Source organism: Myotis lucifugus, unplaced genomic scaffold (assembly GCF_000147115.1).
Source record: "Myotis lucifugus unplaced genomic scaffold, Myoluc2.0 scaffold_3219, whole genome shotgun sequence".
In the NCBI taxonomy this organism is placed as follows: Eukaryota; Metazoa; Chordata; class Mammalia; order Chiroptera; family Vespertilionidae; genus Myotis; species Myotis lucifugus.
The window spans coordinates 1-14,045 of NW_005874267.1; the positions used below are offsets into that span (position 1 = coordinate 1).

General features: G+C 47.7%; 1 protein-coding gene across 1 annotated transcript; it reads right to left on the minus strand.

Moving 5' to 3' along the window:
* Positions 1 to 1,522: 1,522 nt before the first annotated feature.
* On the minus strand, positions 1,523 to 10,578 carry LOC102420448 (phospholipid phosphatase-related protein type 4-like; the record flags this gene model as incomplete). The annotated part of the gene is made up of 4 exons (XM_023749148.1): positions 10,483 to 10,578; positions 8,620 to 8,805; positions 3,866 to 3,995; positions 1,523 to 1,718 (listed from the first exon to the last, which is right to left on the minus strand). Coding segments are annotated over exons 1-4 (608 nt in total), but the record flags the coding sequence as incomplete, so codon positions are not given.
* Between the last annotated feature and the right edge of the window lie 3,467 nt (positions 10,579 to 14,045).

A 14,045-nucleotide genomic window follows, 5' to 3' on the forward strand; every position in this document is an offset into this window, starting at 1 on the left:
ACACGTTCAGCTCAAACGCCACCAGCAGACAGCGAGTGCCTGTCATTTGTTTTGTTTTCTGAGGAAACATCTGAGCAGTAGGAGAGGCACCGCTCACCACCACTGGCATTAAGGCCGCGTGAGGCACCTTCCCACAGCAGGTGCTGGCCCTGCCCGGGTGCTGTCACTTCCCCACACGACTGCAGTGACGGTGGGAAGGAGAAGCGGATTGGAAGACATTGTCATTGTTTGGTGTTAGGATCATGTCAGTTTAAAGTGAAAGTTCATAAAACCTAGGATTTTAAAGCTTTTCATTTTTTCTATGCTCCTAAATATATGGTTTCATGTACATAAAATTTTAAGACAAAATTATGTTCTCATAGCCATGGGTCTAAGTGTGTGTGTTTTTACAGTCCATAAAGCTTAAGAAAAATCTCATCTTCACAAAACGCTCCTCTGTGTGTTCCCCTTTGAAATGAGTGTTATCTCAGGAGCCACAGAGCTTCTTGTTTAGTTAAATAATTGAAGCAGGGAGCTGGAGGCTCACAGGATAAGGGGAGAGACATTGGAAAAGAAGCAAAAGAAGAACAGAGATTTCTTTTCATGGAAAAGAAAATTCAGTTATAATCGTGTCCTCCTAGTTGCTTGGTTCCCAATGGAAAGGGTTACCATTCAATACAGACAAGATAACGTAAGAGGACTGAGAAAGGACAGAGGCCACAGGTCACAAATGTGGGCTCAGAATTGTTGAATGGACCACGAGGACCCGAATGAGTCTAACTCCATACATCAGGCTCCGACTTTCTGCCAATGTGCTTTTCAACTGGTTTTGACCCTGAAATCAATCTTTGGGAAGTCCTTGAATGACAAATACAACTCATATCACAGTCACTTACTGACCCTCACCCTTCTGTGACTTATTTCTCTTGAACTTCGAAAATACCTCTTGCCATGCAAGTTTCTTTTTTACTTTTTTGATTGAAAAAACATTCATGCATTGGTAGGTTCTTGAGTTTTTCTATCTCTTGTTTTTTTGAAGTGCAAGGTCAGAAGTTGTACAGATCTTCTGGGTTTATCCATGCAATCCCAGATGTTACCTCTTTTAAAACTCTACCGAAAGGCCAATTCCCATGGTTGTTTCATAAAACACACAATGGATGAGCAAATATCATGGACATTTAGTCTTCCTCTGACGTCAGGACGGATACATACCGACTGTAAGTGCGGAAAACTATCAATAGCCTATAATAAACCGATCCCGATCACCTAAAGCGTCATGAGCAGAGGGCGGATCACAGAACCCGAGTAAGGTTGGCGATGGGAAGATAGCGGCAGCGTGTGAGCCTGACATGCGGACACAGAGAGGAAGACGGGGAAGGAGCCGCCGCTGGGCTTCTAGGGTGTCACTACTACAGAGCTCACTGAATGGAAAAGCAAAAGAACGCCAACATCATGGCGGCCACAAACCGCCGGCCTCGGGGGCCCCCAGCTGCTACGGAGCCTGCGAACCCCGAGCTGGCCCGGGCTGGGCTGCCGCTCCTACCTGCCGCTGTTGATGACGGTGAGGTCCGAGCCCGAGCAGATGTCTTCCACGATGTAGGAGTTTTCTTTGCAGGAGACGTTCAGGGAGGTGTAGTTGGGCTTGCACACCGTCAGGAAGTAGGGCGCCTGGTACCCCGTGGCCAGCTGGATGATGTCAGTGATGAGGGCCGTGGAGCACAGGCCGAACACGTGAACACCTGCGCGAGAGGGCGGGGCTGTCACCAGGTCAGCGCCCGGCGGCTGCTGGTCACCATCGACCTTCACGTCTGTGGTGATCGCTTTCTCTGTTTCGAGGAGATAATACAGAATGTCCCTAACTTCTAAACAGATGCTGAAGGTCAATAGAATGGCAATGAGTATCTTCAAAGTAGTCATCTGAGGTACTGTTGTCAGTTTGGTTAAATAAGGCCAATTCCCAGTTGTGTTCACCATAGAACCCCTGTCACCATAGGACCCCTGGAACATGTTAAGGTGACGGGTTGGGTTAAATATCGGGAATGAAGGAGAATTAAAAACAATTTGAAGTTGCTTACCATGCTGAGCTGCCAGGGCTCCGTCTCCCTCTTCCCCTCCACAGTTCCTAACTCTAGCCACAGCCGCCAAACCCTCCAGAACCGGCCCTGACTCCCTGAGGGCTGCAGGCGCACTGGGATGCTGACCCAGGCAGAGAGGGGCAGGTGGGCCCTGCGTGGAGACGGGGTTATGTCCTGGGCACAGGGCCTGGGAGTCTTCCTGCTTAGAATTCAGAGACTATGTGCTTGTATCTCCTGGTCCAGAGTCTCTGTCTCTTCGTCGCCTAGAGCCGGTCTCAGACACAGACTCCCAACCCCACTGCCCACGCGCACACTGACCACCCCTCCTGCTCAGGTCCTTCCTGGCCTTCCCCTCGGGGGTCTGGCTCTGCTCACAGGACCCCCACGCCCGATGGGAGAGGCACGCGGTGGTTCCTCAGTGCCTCCCCCAGACCAGGAGCCGCCTGCACGCCGCCCTGTCTGACACTTTCTGTCTCTGCTTTTTGTCATCGAACAACCCCTCTAGCCGTCCCCCTCCACTCGCTCACCTGGGATTCTGGATACAGGACCTCTGTTCCTACAGTCCAGCTCCTGGCAGCAGGCGGGTCTTGGAGGGAGTATGGGAGGGGGGAACCACCCCCTTTCCCTTTGGAGAGTGAGAATCCCCAGACCCACGGGGGCTGGGCTTGCTGACGGGGACAGGGCTCTCTAGGGTGAGCTGGGCCATCCTCAGTCAGAAGGCCTCCCAGGGGTCACGTGCCTCTTCCCCGGGCATGTGCTGCATTAGGGAGCGTTTCTCAGCTCTGCACCCAGCGTCTCACTTCCTTGCCTCAGTTCCTGACGCTGCCACGGGGCCTGGCCTTGTCTCCCCGTCTCCCTGGGCCTTGCTTAGTGGGCAGGGTCCCGGCCATGATCCAGACCAGACTCCCCCTCGGTGCAGAGACAGCTGTGTTTACTGACCTACGAGGTGCTGATGGGCCCCGTTTCTTTGAGATGACAGGTTGCAGGTACACGACCTTTCCACTGACTTATTGGGAATGAATGTACAGCATTCCTGTTGGCGTGAGGAGCTGTGGCTTCACTTCTCAACCCACTTACAAATAAAAAAAGACCTGTGACTCAAAGAACATTGAGACGTTTCCATGCCAACCAGAAGAGACGGAGGTTTAGATACTGGATTGATTCAGAGGCTGGCTCGCCAGGCCTGTGGGTTTTCTGCGGGTCTCATAGAACAGAGGAGGGAGACTTCGAGAGGGTAACCAAGGAGGAACAGCCACGGTGCGGGGCTGCAGGGTGACATCTTACGTGCAGTAGTTTCTGGACAAAGACACTGCAGGACAATCCCCATGGAATCACTGATGGGACCAAAGTCATTGCCGAGGAGCCATTCATTCCCACTGGCCTGCTGACACGTGCTCTCACTTTAAAAAGGAACACAGCCCAGCCAGCGTGGCTCAGTGGGTGAGCATCCATCTATGAACCAGGAGGTCACGGTTCGATTCCCGGTCAGGGCACAGGCCCGGGTTCCAGGCTTGATCCCCAGTGTGGGGCGTGCAGGAGGCAGCTGAGCAATGATTCTCTCTCATCATTGATGGTTCTCTCTCTCTCTCCCTCTCCCTTCCTCTCTGAAATCAATAAAAGTATATTTTGAAAAATGAACACAGATCCAACGGAACGATTTCAAAGTAAATGCATGCTTCCGCCAGAGCTCAGACAAAAACATGCTGAAATGCGCATGTTAAATTACAGCCTTAGAGACCTAATCTCTGTGATTAAACAGAACATTTCTGTTTGAAACAACCGTTTCCTTTCTTTGCGGCTCCCACACTCACCGACGAATCGGACGGCCCTTCTGAGGAAGGAGTTGAAGTTGCAGCCCCCGGCGTTGATGTTGGGCTCCAGGCCCACGCCGTTCCTCCGCTTGGACAGGCAGCAGTAGAGAATGCCTTCCCCCACCATGATCTGCAAAGACAAGAGGGGCCAGCGTGGGCTCATGGGCTCAGGTGAGTGATGAGTCACCGCTTAACACACGGTCAGCGCAACAAGGCAGAGAAGCATGGTCCTAGCAGCGATGTGACCGGTTTCTCCCTCGCAGCCCGGCCCCCGAAAGGGCATCGGTTGGACCTTCTGAGCTCCTGCCGCTGGTCAAGGGCCTGATGGCATCTGGAGTTTCCATGTGGCAGCACCAGAGCGGGCCCTTGGCTCACCAGCACCCAGTGGCTCCTAACCCATGAACCCCCCGGGTTCGGATTCTGCCCTCATTCTTGAAATCTTGGCACTTCATTCCTAAACCCAGGAAACAAGATGCCGAGGAGCATGGAATAGTACCAGGGGTGTGGTCAGGAGCACCTACCAGCAGATTGTGGCAGTGAAGCAGCGGGGATTGCGCAGAAGGGTCTACCCACAGAGAGCATGCGTGAGGGGAGGTGGGTGCTGCCAACGCAGTGTCCGGTGGGAGTTTCTGCGACATGGACGTGCCCTCCGCCCTGCCCGCTGCGGGAGCCGCTACCCACCCGTGCCCACTGAGCACTTGAAATTCAGCTGCCGCAGTTGAGGAGCCCAGTTTTTCTTTCATTTCATTGTATTTAATTATTTAAAATGTAAGGCCATCTGGATTTAAAGGGAAATAGCCGCAGGTGGCTAGGACTGTCTTATCGGAGGATGCAGGCTCCGGGAGGCTCTAGGGAAGCTAATGTCAGGGGAAGCCTCCAGGACAATTGAAGTGGAATTGTGGCTGATGTGGCTGAAGTCATTTCTGAGATGTTCTCCATTCCTACTGGGCAGTGTCCTGGGTATAAGCCAGTTAGAAACGTGTTGCCAATGGACAGACGAGCACACTGCCCAGCAGAAAGGCTGTCTGGTAGGGGCCTGCACTTGCCGTAGGATTCTACGACACTGGATGTCAGTGAGGGGAGTGACTATAGTTAGACCCCAATTGAAGGATGTCCCCTTGTATGTGGCTCCTCAGCACCCGCCCTGCCCGCTGGCATAGCCAGTTAAAGTGCACGTCAGTCATGCCCTTGATGATCTCTCCCTAACCCGACCCTCTGAGAGAGACCCGTTTCTCTTTACCTGTTACCCTCACTGTCCGGCTCAGTCCCTGGCACTGTGGGGCCTGCACCTGTCCCCTCCCTGTGGGATTCTCGTCGGCTAATTACCCTGGGCGTCTGGGCTGTTGGTCACTCTGTGTAAGGGAAGCAAGATCTGAAATCATGAGTTTTATTTATGCAAAAGAAATCTAAAATATTTGGGGTTACCGTGCCTAAGAGATTATTGTGAAATTAGAATTGACTTGTGTAAACATGCAGAACTGAGAAAAGCAGGGTTACATGAGATCCCAGCAGTCCCTTCAGTATAAGCGGTTGTGTCACTTTAAGGATTACAACATGATTAGGGCTGAAATAGATTTTTCCAGGGAAACGTCCCAGTTCCAGTTCTGAGCATAATATTTTATGAACTATTTAAAATTATAGGCTTTTAAAAACTCATGATAGGGACCCCATGGCCTTCTGCTCTGTTTAATTCTATAGGTACTATGGAATCTGCATTTGTATAAAAATCAATTTTCTTAATGAAACTCTACCAATAACCACGCGTGTGTGAAAATCATGTGGCATACATGCTAGGCTTTTAAGATCAATCATAGAGAAATAATCAAAAGGATTTTTTTCCAAATCATTGAACATTGAGTTAATTATACGTCTTGAAAAATATCATCCTACATTATCTCTTTAAGGTAGGCACGGCGACACAAAAGGTTCTGTATTCTGCCTGGCGCACCATGCACATGGAATCGCATAATGGTTGTCTCAAATTGATCATCGCAAGAAAATTACCCACTCATTCCCGAAATGCATTGTCATAGGGCTAAAAGAGATTGAGTTCGTTTTCACTTCTTCAATAACAATTCTGTGGATAATTTTGTTTCCTTCTTTTTAATTACACCTGTAATGATGATGCACTTCTTATTAGTGAATGCGAGGTTACATAAGAATTTGTTGGTACAGCGCCATTCAGAAATGGTGTCTTACCGTGCAACACAACAGCCATGATCTCAAACGACCTTGAAGTTTCCGGAGTTTTCTACTAGAGCTGCTTAATATGCTGAAACACATATGTCAACACTGTGCTCTCCGGCTATCTGGCTTGATTATAGAGAGAGTGGTGTGTTGTTGTTTTTAACCTTTAAAACATTATTTTATTTTATTTTTTTAGAGAGAGTGGAAGGGAGAGGGAGAGACAGGGAATAACATGGATGTGAGAGAGACACATCGAATGGTTGCCTCCAGCAAACACCCTAACCAGGATTGAGCCTGCAACCAAGGCATGTGCCCTTGACTGGAATCAATCCCGGGACCCTTCAGTCCACAGGCTGACGCTCTATCCACTGAGCCAAACCGGCTAGGGCTTTTGTCCGCATTTTGACATCACCCACTGTCCCTCTCTCTAAGGAGAACATCAATGTTTTCCTCACACTTCCATTCAACCTTGATCTCTATGCCATTGCATGGATTTTCAAAAAGACCGAATTTGGTTAAAGATGGAATTCTCCTTGGGGAGGGGAGGTGCTTGCTGATGTATTTCCAGAAGCGTCCGCCTGTTTCCATGTCCATTTCTCAGGGCTCAAGAAAGAAAACTTTGACCCAGAATCCCCCAGGAAGCCTCTTTCCATTGCATGTTAAGAATTTCTTATGGGAAATGAGGGAGTCAGAGAAGCAGAAACACAGAGATGAGGCCAAGGTCCCCGTCCCCAGCACATGTGTCAGCAAAGGGATGGATGTGAGAGTCATGGTGCTGGGTGGGGGGTTGCAATACAACTAGACTTGCTTTCCTAGCTGCTCAATAAAATATACCTGGGGAGAAAGACAGGGATATAGAAAAGCAAATTACTCAGCTGGTTAATATCAACACAGCCTTTTGAGCAGACTCGTGGCCATGTGTACAGTATTTTATTTCAAACAAGCCAATCTATAAATTTGTCCATTGCCCCCCCAACGAGGAGAAATGCTTTCTAGTGTAATAGCGTTAAAGCACATATTCATTTTGCTCTTATAAAAGGAGTGGGCGGTATGGATTTTTCACAAGTCCTTAAAGAAGTGACAGGAAAACAATGTTGTTCTGAGCAACATCGCACTTTAAATGTGTTCTCTTCGTCCGGGTCTCAGCTACCTGCAAATGCATCATTAATAGTTCCCAGCACGCCGGAGTCACTGCGCTCAAGCAACTCATTGATTTTCAAAGTGTTTTGAGGTCTTCTAAGCGTGATGAAGTTCTTTGGAAAATTAGGTTCTAATTTTATCTGGAGAGAGCATTTGGTGTGATTTATGTGCAGTGCAAATAGCATGTTATGATTATTAATGCAGGGGGAATTTTTAGAAAACAAACTCACAGCCAATGCAAGCATAGACTTTAGAAGGTCAATGCCGAGACTCGCCCAAAACTGCTGATCGCCGAACCAGCACCAGCCAGCTCGTTAGGAAAGGGGTACAAACCCCGTTCCCAGGCAGCGTTTTATTCAGCAGTCCCTCCCCCGATGTTCGTGAGCCCGAGGAGCGCAAAGGCAGAGTCCCTCCTGTCAGAAATAAATATGATTCACCTTGAAACATGTTTGCTGTCCTTTAGGTAGGATTCTGGGGTCACAGGAGATGAGGGGAAGGGTTGGTCAGTCTTATTTATGAATGAGTTTCTCAAAAAGCATGCTATTGCCTTGGCTGGGTGGCTCAGTTGGTTGGAGCATCGTCCCAAAAGGTTGCAGGTTCGATCCCTGGTCAGGGTGCGTACAGGAGATTGATGTTTCTTTCTCACATCAACGCCCCTCTCTCTCTTTCTCTCTCTCTCTCTCTCGCCCCCCCCTTCCTCTCTCTCTCAAATCAATAAACATATACTCGGGTGAGGATTAAAAAAAAAGAGTGTTATTCACAATGTGTCTATTAGCAACCTAAAAAGAACTATGTTTTTAATTCAGTTCCAGCAGGGGAGGGCATTTCTTTATGTTACATATTTTTAAATGCAAGTGCCTGTTCTGCATCTGAAGTGTTTTCTGTGTGTGTGCGCGTGTGTGTGTGTGTGTGTGTGACGTGAGTTACGCCCTCTCTATAGTTGGTGACCCACAGTGCTCGGAATCAGTGAAAAGTGCCAATCAAGTATGAAAGGAAATGCTGAGAGATATCAACATGCAGCTTTGAGAAGAGAGTCTAATCTGTTGGCTACATAGTCACCTGTTTTCCCTGCAGCTTCCACACTTCAGATACCCCATACGCACGAGGATAATGCATTAATGAGTGTATGGACCAGAAACATTGTACTAGCCACTCAAGAGTTATGCAGTTACAAACCTTTTTCCCCCCCAAATGATTTAGAAACCGTTAGCGAACCTTCATGCAATCACATCTCCTTTAGTTATTCATGCCAGTGATTTTAAACTGTGATGTATTCCCACGTGATGTCGTCAAGGCCTCTCAGAGACACGGTCTTTCCGGGCCTGGAGCTAGACTTCACCTTTCACTTGCTTTGAACCCATTGGCTGCAACGTGTGGGCCGCCTTAGTTTTCTGGGGCCGACGGCCCAGTTTGGGGGCAGTGCTCACCGTGATGGCAGGCCCCGCGAAGGCCAGGCTCAGCAGCATGAGCAGCGGGATGGCCTCCTGGGTGGGCTCGATGTAGGGCATGCTGAGGCTGCGGTCATAGCAGCTGAACCCCGAGTGCACGGGCTTGAAGACATCCGTGAGCTCCAGGAAGTACAGGCTGACCACCGACGAGGCCAGGATCGGCAGCTGAGGAGGAAGGACATGGGTCGCTTTATGCTCGCCCGCAGGTCACACACAGAACCCGACGCCTTGAAGTAGGAAATGAGTGTGTTCCCCCCACCCCCGCCCCCTGTCACCACTCTTGCCAGCTTCAGAGTTCATGTCATTCATGAGCACTATTGCCTCTGCCTTCAGAGCCCGCCTCCGGGTCATCCACCGGGGTCAGCCGGTTGCTAGGAGCCCACGCGGTCACTCACCTGTGCTCCCCGGTCACCTCCTAACTGGCCTTCCACTTTCACTCCTACCCACCCCACCCGGCCCAGCCATTTCCTACCCATCACCCCAAGGGCTGAGGACAAATATCTGAGGACAGATCGCTTCTATGTCAACCCCTCCAGTGGTTGCCATTCTGGTCCAGATGTCACCCCGGGGGATGCGAGTTTCTGCAGGACCGGCTCTGGCTTGCTTCTCACATCTTCTGGTACATGCTTATACCACTCCCCAGCCCCGGCCCATGACAGCCCAACTGGTCTTTGCTATTTTTAAAAAAATATTTGAGATCTACTTGGCGTGCAACATTATATTAGTTTCAGGTGTACAACATAATGATTTGGTATTTGTATATATTGCAAAAGGATCACCACAACACTCAGCCAACATCCATCACAACACAAAGTTACAAAGCATTTTGTCCTTGTAATGAGAACTTTCCAGATCTAGTCTCTTAAATCTATAATACAGTCTGATTAGTTATAGTCTTCATGCTGTTCATTATATCCTCAGGACTTATTTATCTTAGAGCTGGACATTTGTAACTCAGGACCCCCTTCTCGCATTTTGCCCACCCCACCCCTCTCCACTGGCAACCACCCATCTGTTCTCTGTATCTGTGAGTCTGGTTTGTTGTTGTTTGAGATTCCACACGTAAGTAATACTGATTCCACTCACAGTGTTTGTCTTTCTCAGTCTGCCTGAGCATAATGCCCTCTAGGTCCATAATGTTGCAAATGGCAAGATTTCCTTCTTTTTCATGGGTTAACAATATATTGTATGTATACACCACATTTTATCTATTATTTTATCAGTAGTCACTGGGGTTGTTTCCATGTCTTGGCTATTGTAAATGATGCTGCATTGAAGATGGTGGGGTATATATCTTTTCCGGTTGGCATTTTAGTTGCCATTGGATATATACCTAGAAGTGGGATCATATGGTAATTCTGTTTTTAATTTTTTGAGAACCTTCCATACTCTTTCCACAGTGGCCGCACCAATTTACAGTCCCACCAATCGCACACAAGGGTTGCCTGTCCTCCATATCCTCACCAACACCTCTCTCCTCCCTTTTCGGTCACAGTAACTCTTCCGGTGTGAGGTGGTGTCTCACTGTGGTTTTGATTACATTTCCCTGCTGATTAGTGATGTAGAGCACCTTCCTATGTCTGTGTTGGGTATTTGTGTGTCTTCTTTGGGAAAAAAAAAAAAGCCTACTTAGATCCTCCAGCCATTTTCTAATCGGATCTTTTGGAAAGTATTGAGTTATATGAGTTCATTTATCTTTGGGATATGAACCCCTTATCAGCTTTGCGACTATGGCCTTCCAGTGGGCAGGTAGCCTTTCATTCTTGCTGATGTGATGGCTCCTTTGTCGCGGAGCTTTTCATGTGATGGAGTCCCATGGCCTTTACCCTTTTCCTGTGATACCCGATCCCCTTCTACCCCGGGCCCTTGGTATTGGCTGTTCTTTCTCTCCTTGGTGCTCTTTCCCGGCTCTCTGTCTGGCTGGCTTCCTCTCGCCATGTAGCGGTAACTTTCTAAGGCAGCCTTGGCCCACCTTCCCTCTCCACCCATTCCATCTTGCTCGCTTTTCTTCCGGGCATTGACCATGGACTGAAATGACCTTGTCCATGTAACAATTCACGTACTTATTTTTCACTGCTCTCCCTCTGCCCCGGAAACCCATGCTCCATGGAGCGAGCGTCGGCCAGTGTTTACTGCCGAGTCCCCAGGGCACAGTTCCTCCCGGCACATGGCCGGCATGCAGTGCATCATTAATAACTTAATGAAGCCACAAACACTTGTTGACAAGTGACTGAGTAAATGAGTAAATCTTAATTTATAACAAGAACTAGACCAGAGTCACCAGATTGAGCCAATGCAAATCCGGGTCATTGGGCGAGATCAGGCTTTAAGACGAGCAGAGAATGACTTTTACTGTATGTACCATGTGACATTTGGGACTATGTACAGTAAACATTATTTATTGTTAATCAGAAATGTTAATGTCACTGGATGTTCTGCAGCTTATCTGGTAAACCTAAACTAGACATGAGTTATTTTCGACTGTGTGCTATGGATTCAATTATTCATTCAACCACCCCACCTACGCTCAGTGCTCCGTGGTGCCAACTATCATGTGGCAAACAAGACGGGGCGTGGCCATCAGGGTCACAGCTCAGGGAGAGACGGCTCCGAGCCAAAGAGAAAATGCCCTGAAGATGCTCTCCGGTGCTGGGCCTCTCAGCGCCTGAAAATGCAGGAGTGTTGCCGCCAAAAATCTGTTTAGTTTAGCCCTGGCCGGTGTGGCTCAGTGGATAGAGCATCGGCCTGCGGACCAAAGGGTCCTGAGTTCTATTCTGGTCAAGGGCACGTACCTTAGTCGCAGGCTCCTTCCTGGCCCGGACCCTGGTCAGGGCTCGTGCAGGAGGCAACCAATCGATGTGTTTCTCTCACATGGATGTTTCTCTCTTTCCCTCTCTATCCACTCTCTCTAAAAATCAATGGAAAAATATCCTTGGGTGAGGATTAACAAAAAAACACACCACAAAACAAAAAAACAACTCTTTAGTTTAAGGCCTAGTTACTTGCGGACAATATAATATTTATTTAATGAAACAGAGCAGGTTTTTAAATAAAGACGTTATTGACCACCATGATTTCTGGTTTGTGGTTTAAAAATAACTACGTTGACGAGACAGCATGATGCCTTCTATTCCCAAGAGGTTCTCGTGTGATGAGGTGACCGTTGGGCTCTGGTCCCGTGGTGGCGCCTGGGAGGCTGTGATAGTAGTGCCTCCACTCACCACCACCGGGTGAGCCAGGGAAGGTTTCCTTCATCTCAGTTTTCTGACCTGTGGCTCGGGGACAGGCTAGCGCCCAGCATCACAGGCAGCAAAGGGGTGAAGTGGTACAAGTCAGACCCACAACAGCGGGGAGGAAGACTAGTGTATACACGTGAGTCTCATTATTGTTGTTGCTGTTAAAACGATCAATAAGATCCTCGTCTCCTTTCTCATAATGCCTGCCCTGGGCGGTTCCCTTTGGGAGGATTTCCTCACTCTTGAGTTCCCAGCGCTCCCTTTAAGGCAGCGGTCGGCAAACTGCGGCCCCTTGAGTGTGGCTCTTCCACAAAATACCACGTGCGGGTGCGTACGTACAGTACGATTGAAACTTCGTGGGCACACTCAAGGGGCCAAAGAGCCGCATGTGATTCGCGAGCCGCAGTCTGCCGACCACTGCCTTTAAGGGAATTATTAGGCGCTGGTCTTTACCAGCCATACCTGGGACAGAGCAGTTGCAGTCTTTGCTCCGCTTCCCAACTAAAAACCTCCTGAAGGCTCGGGCCTAGTCGTATCATTCCTGTATTCCCACTATTACCGCACCAGAGAGACTTCAAACACACATGCATATATACATACAAGGAATCAACATCCGAGCGACATGATTTCCTCCAGACATGCCTCCGCTTGGAACTGCCAGTTTCCCAGACACGCCGTTTTCCCACCCATGCGTTCATCTTTCTATTTGTTTTCAAACTGGGAATCACATTTTTCTTCCTTTCTGATGTCTGTTTCTCTGACTTGTGTTAAAAAGTCTCTTGTACTCTGTCTTTTATATCAATTTGTTTCTAAGAGTGGTTCGCACAAAATATTTATACCACTTGGGGAAGAACAATTTGATCCATTGCTTCCCTGTACCGTGTCTTATACTGGACAGTGTAATGCATTAAATGACAATGTTTACTTCTGACACATATATCTTCGAAGACATCTTTCATCTTGGAAATGCTCAACAGCAGAACTTTCGAAATTTCACAGATGGTATGTGCAAAATTTGGCATAGACATGCACGTAATGCAATCACATGGCATCTTCCGATTGCACTGAAAGTGAGATTTAAAAAGATATTTAAAGAGGTTTATGTAATCATGCATTAGGAATTTTATTCTCTAGTTGTGTTGTCGTCAAGAGTAAAAGGATGAGCCGCACTGTTTTTATGCACTAATACAGAGGAGGAAAATTACCTGGAGACTGGAAAACAGTTTCAGAAAGAAATGACTGACTCTTATAATTACCATCTGCTGAGGACTTGTGAGTAATAATAATAGAGCAATTTGTACAGAGAACATTAGAACAGTCTTAGAGAACAGGGAAAATAAAGGAAATGTGTTCCAAAAGATTACATTTGCTAGAGAATACTGATTTTTTACACCAATTTTATTATTATTTTGTAATTTAGGGTGAAGGTATGGTGCATTTTATTTTATTATTATTTCTTTAATCCTTACCTGAGGATATGTTTTTACTGATGAGAGAGAGAGAGAGAGAGAGAGAGAGAGAGAGAGAGAGAGACATAGGGTGTCCCCCCCAAAATGTAGACACACTTTAACAACTGATAACTCACTTAATTTTCACTCCATTTCAGGTTTAACTGATTTGAAATATTGGGCAAAGCCAGTCTAAGCCTTGAACAAAGAAAACTTATCCTAAAGTGCAAGTGACTTTTTTCTTTTTGTGGGGATACATAAAAGATAAAGTTCACGGTGCAAAACCGTCAACAGGAATGGAGGGCACACAGATACCCAACAAAATGATTCTTGATGTTTCAGGTTCCATTGCTCCCGTTATCCGCGGAGCCTGGACCAGAACCATCATCCTCTGAAAACAGGTGTTCACACACACACAAAAAAGGTTCATTTCTGTAGATGCTTTTACACTTTGAAAACGAGCTGTATGTTAATAAACACCGACTTTATAATCCTGCAAAGTGGGGATACATTTAGGGGGACACCCTGTATTTCCTGGTTCCCACACCCAAACGACACCCTGGTTTATCTTTTCTTCAAAATGCATTGGTTTCGATTCCCTGCACTTTCACTTCCTTTGTGATTTATACCTAAACGGTCTAATGCCAGTCTCAGAAGCATGTGCAGCAAGGAGGGAGGCAATTAGCAGAAATGAGTGTCTAATTACTGGCAGGAGAAACAC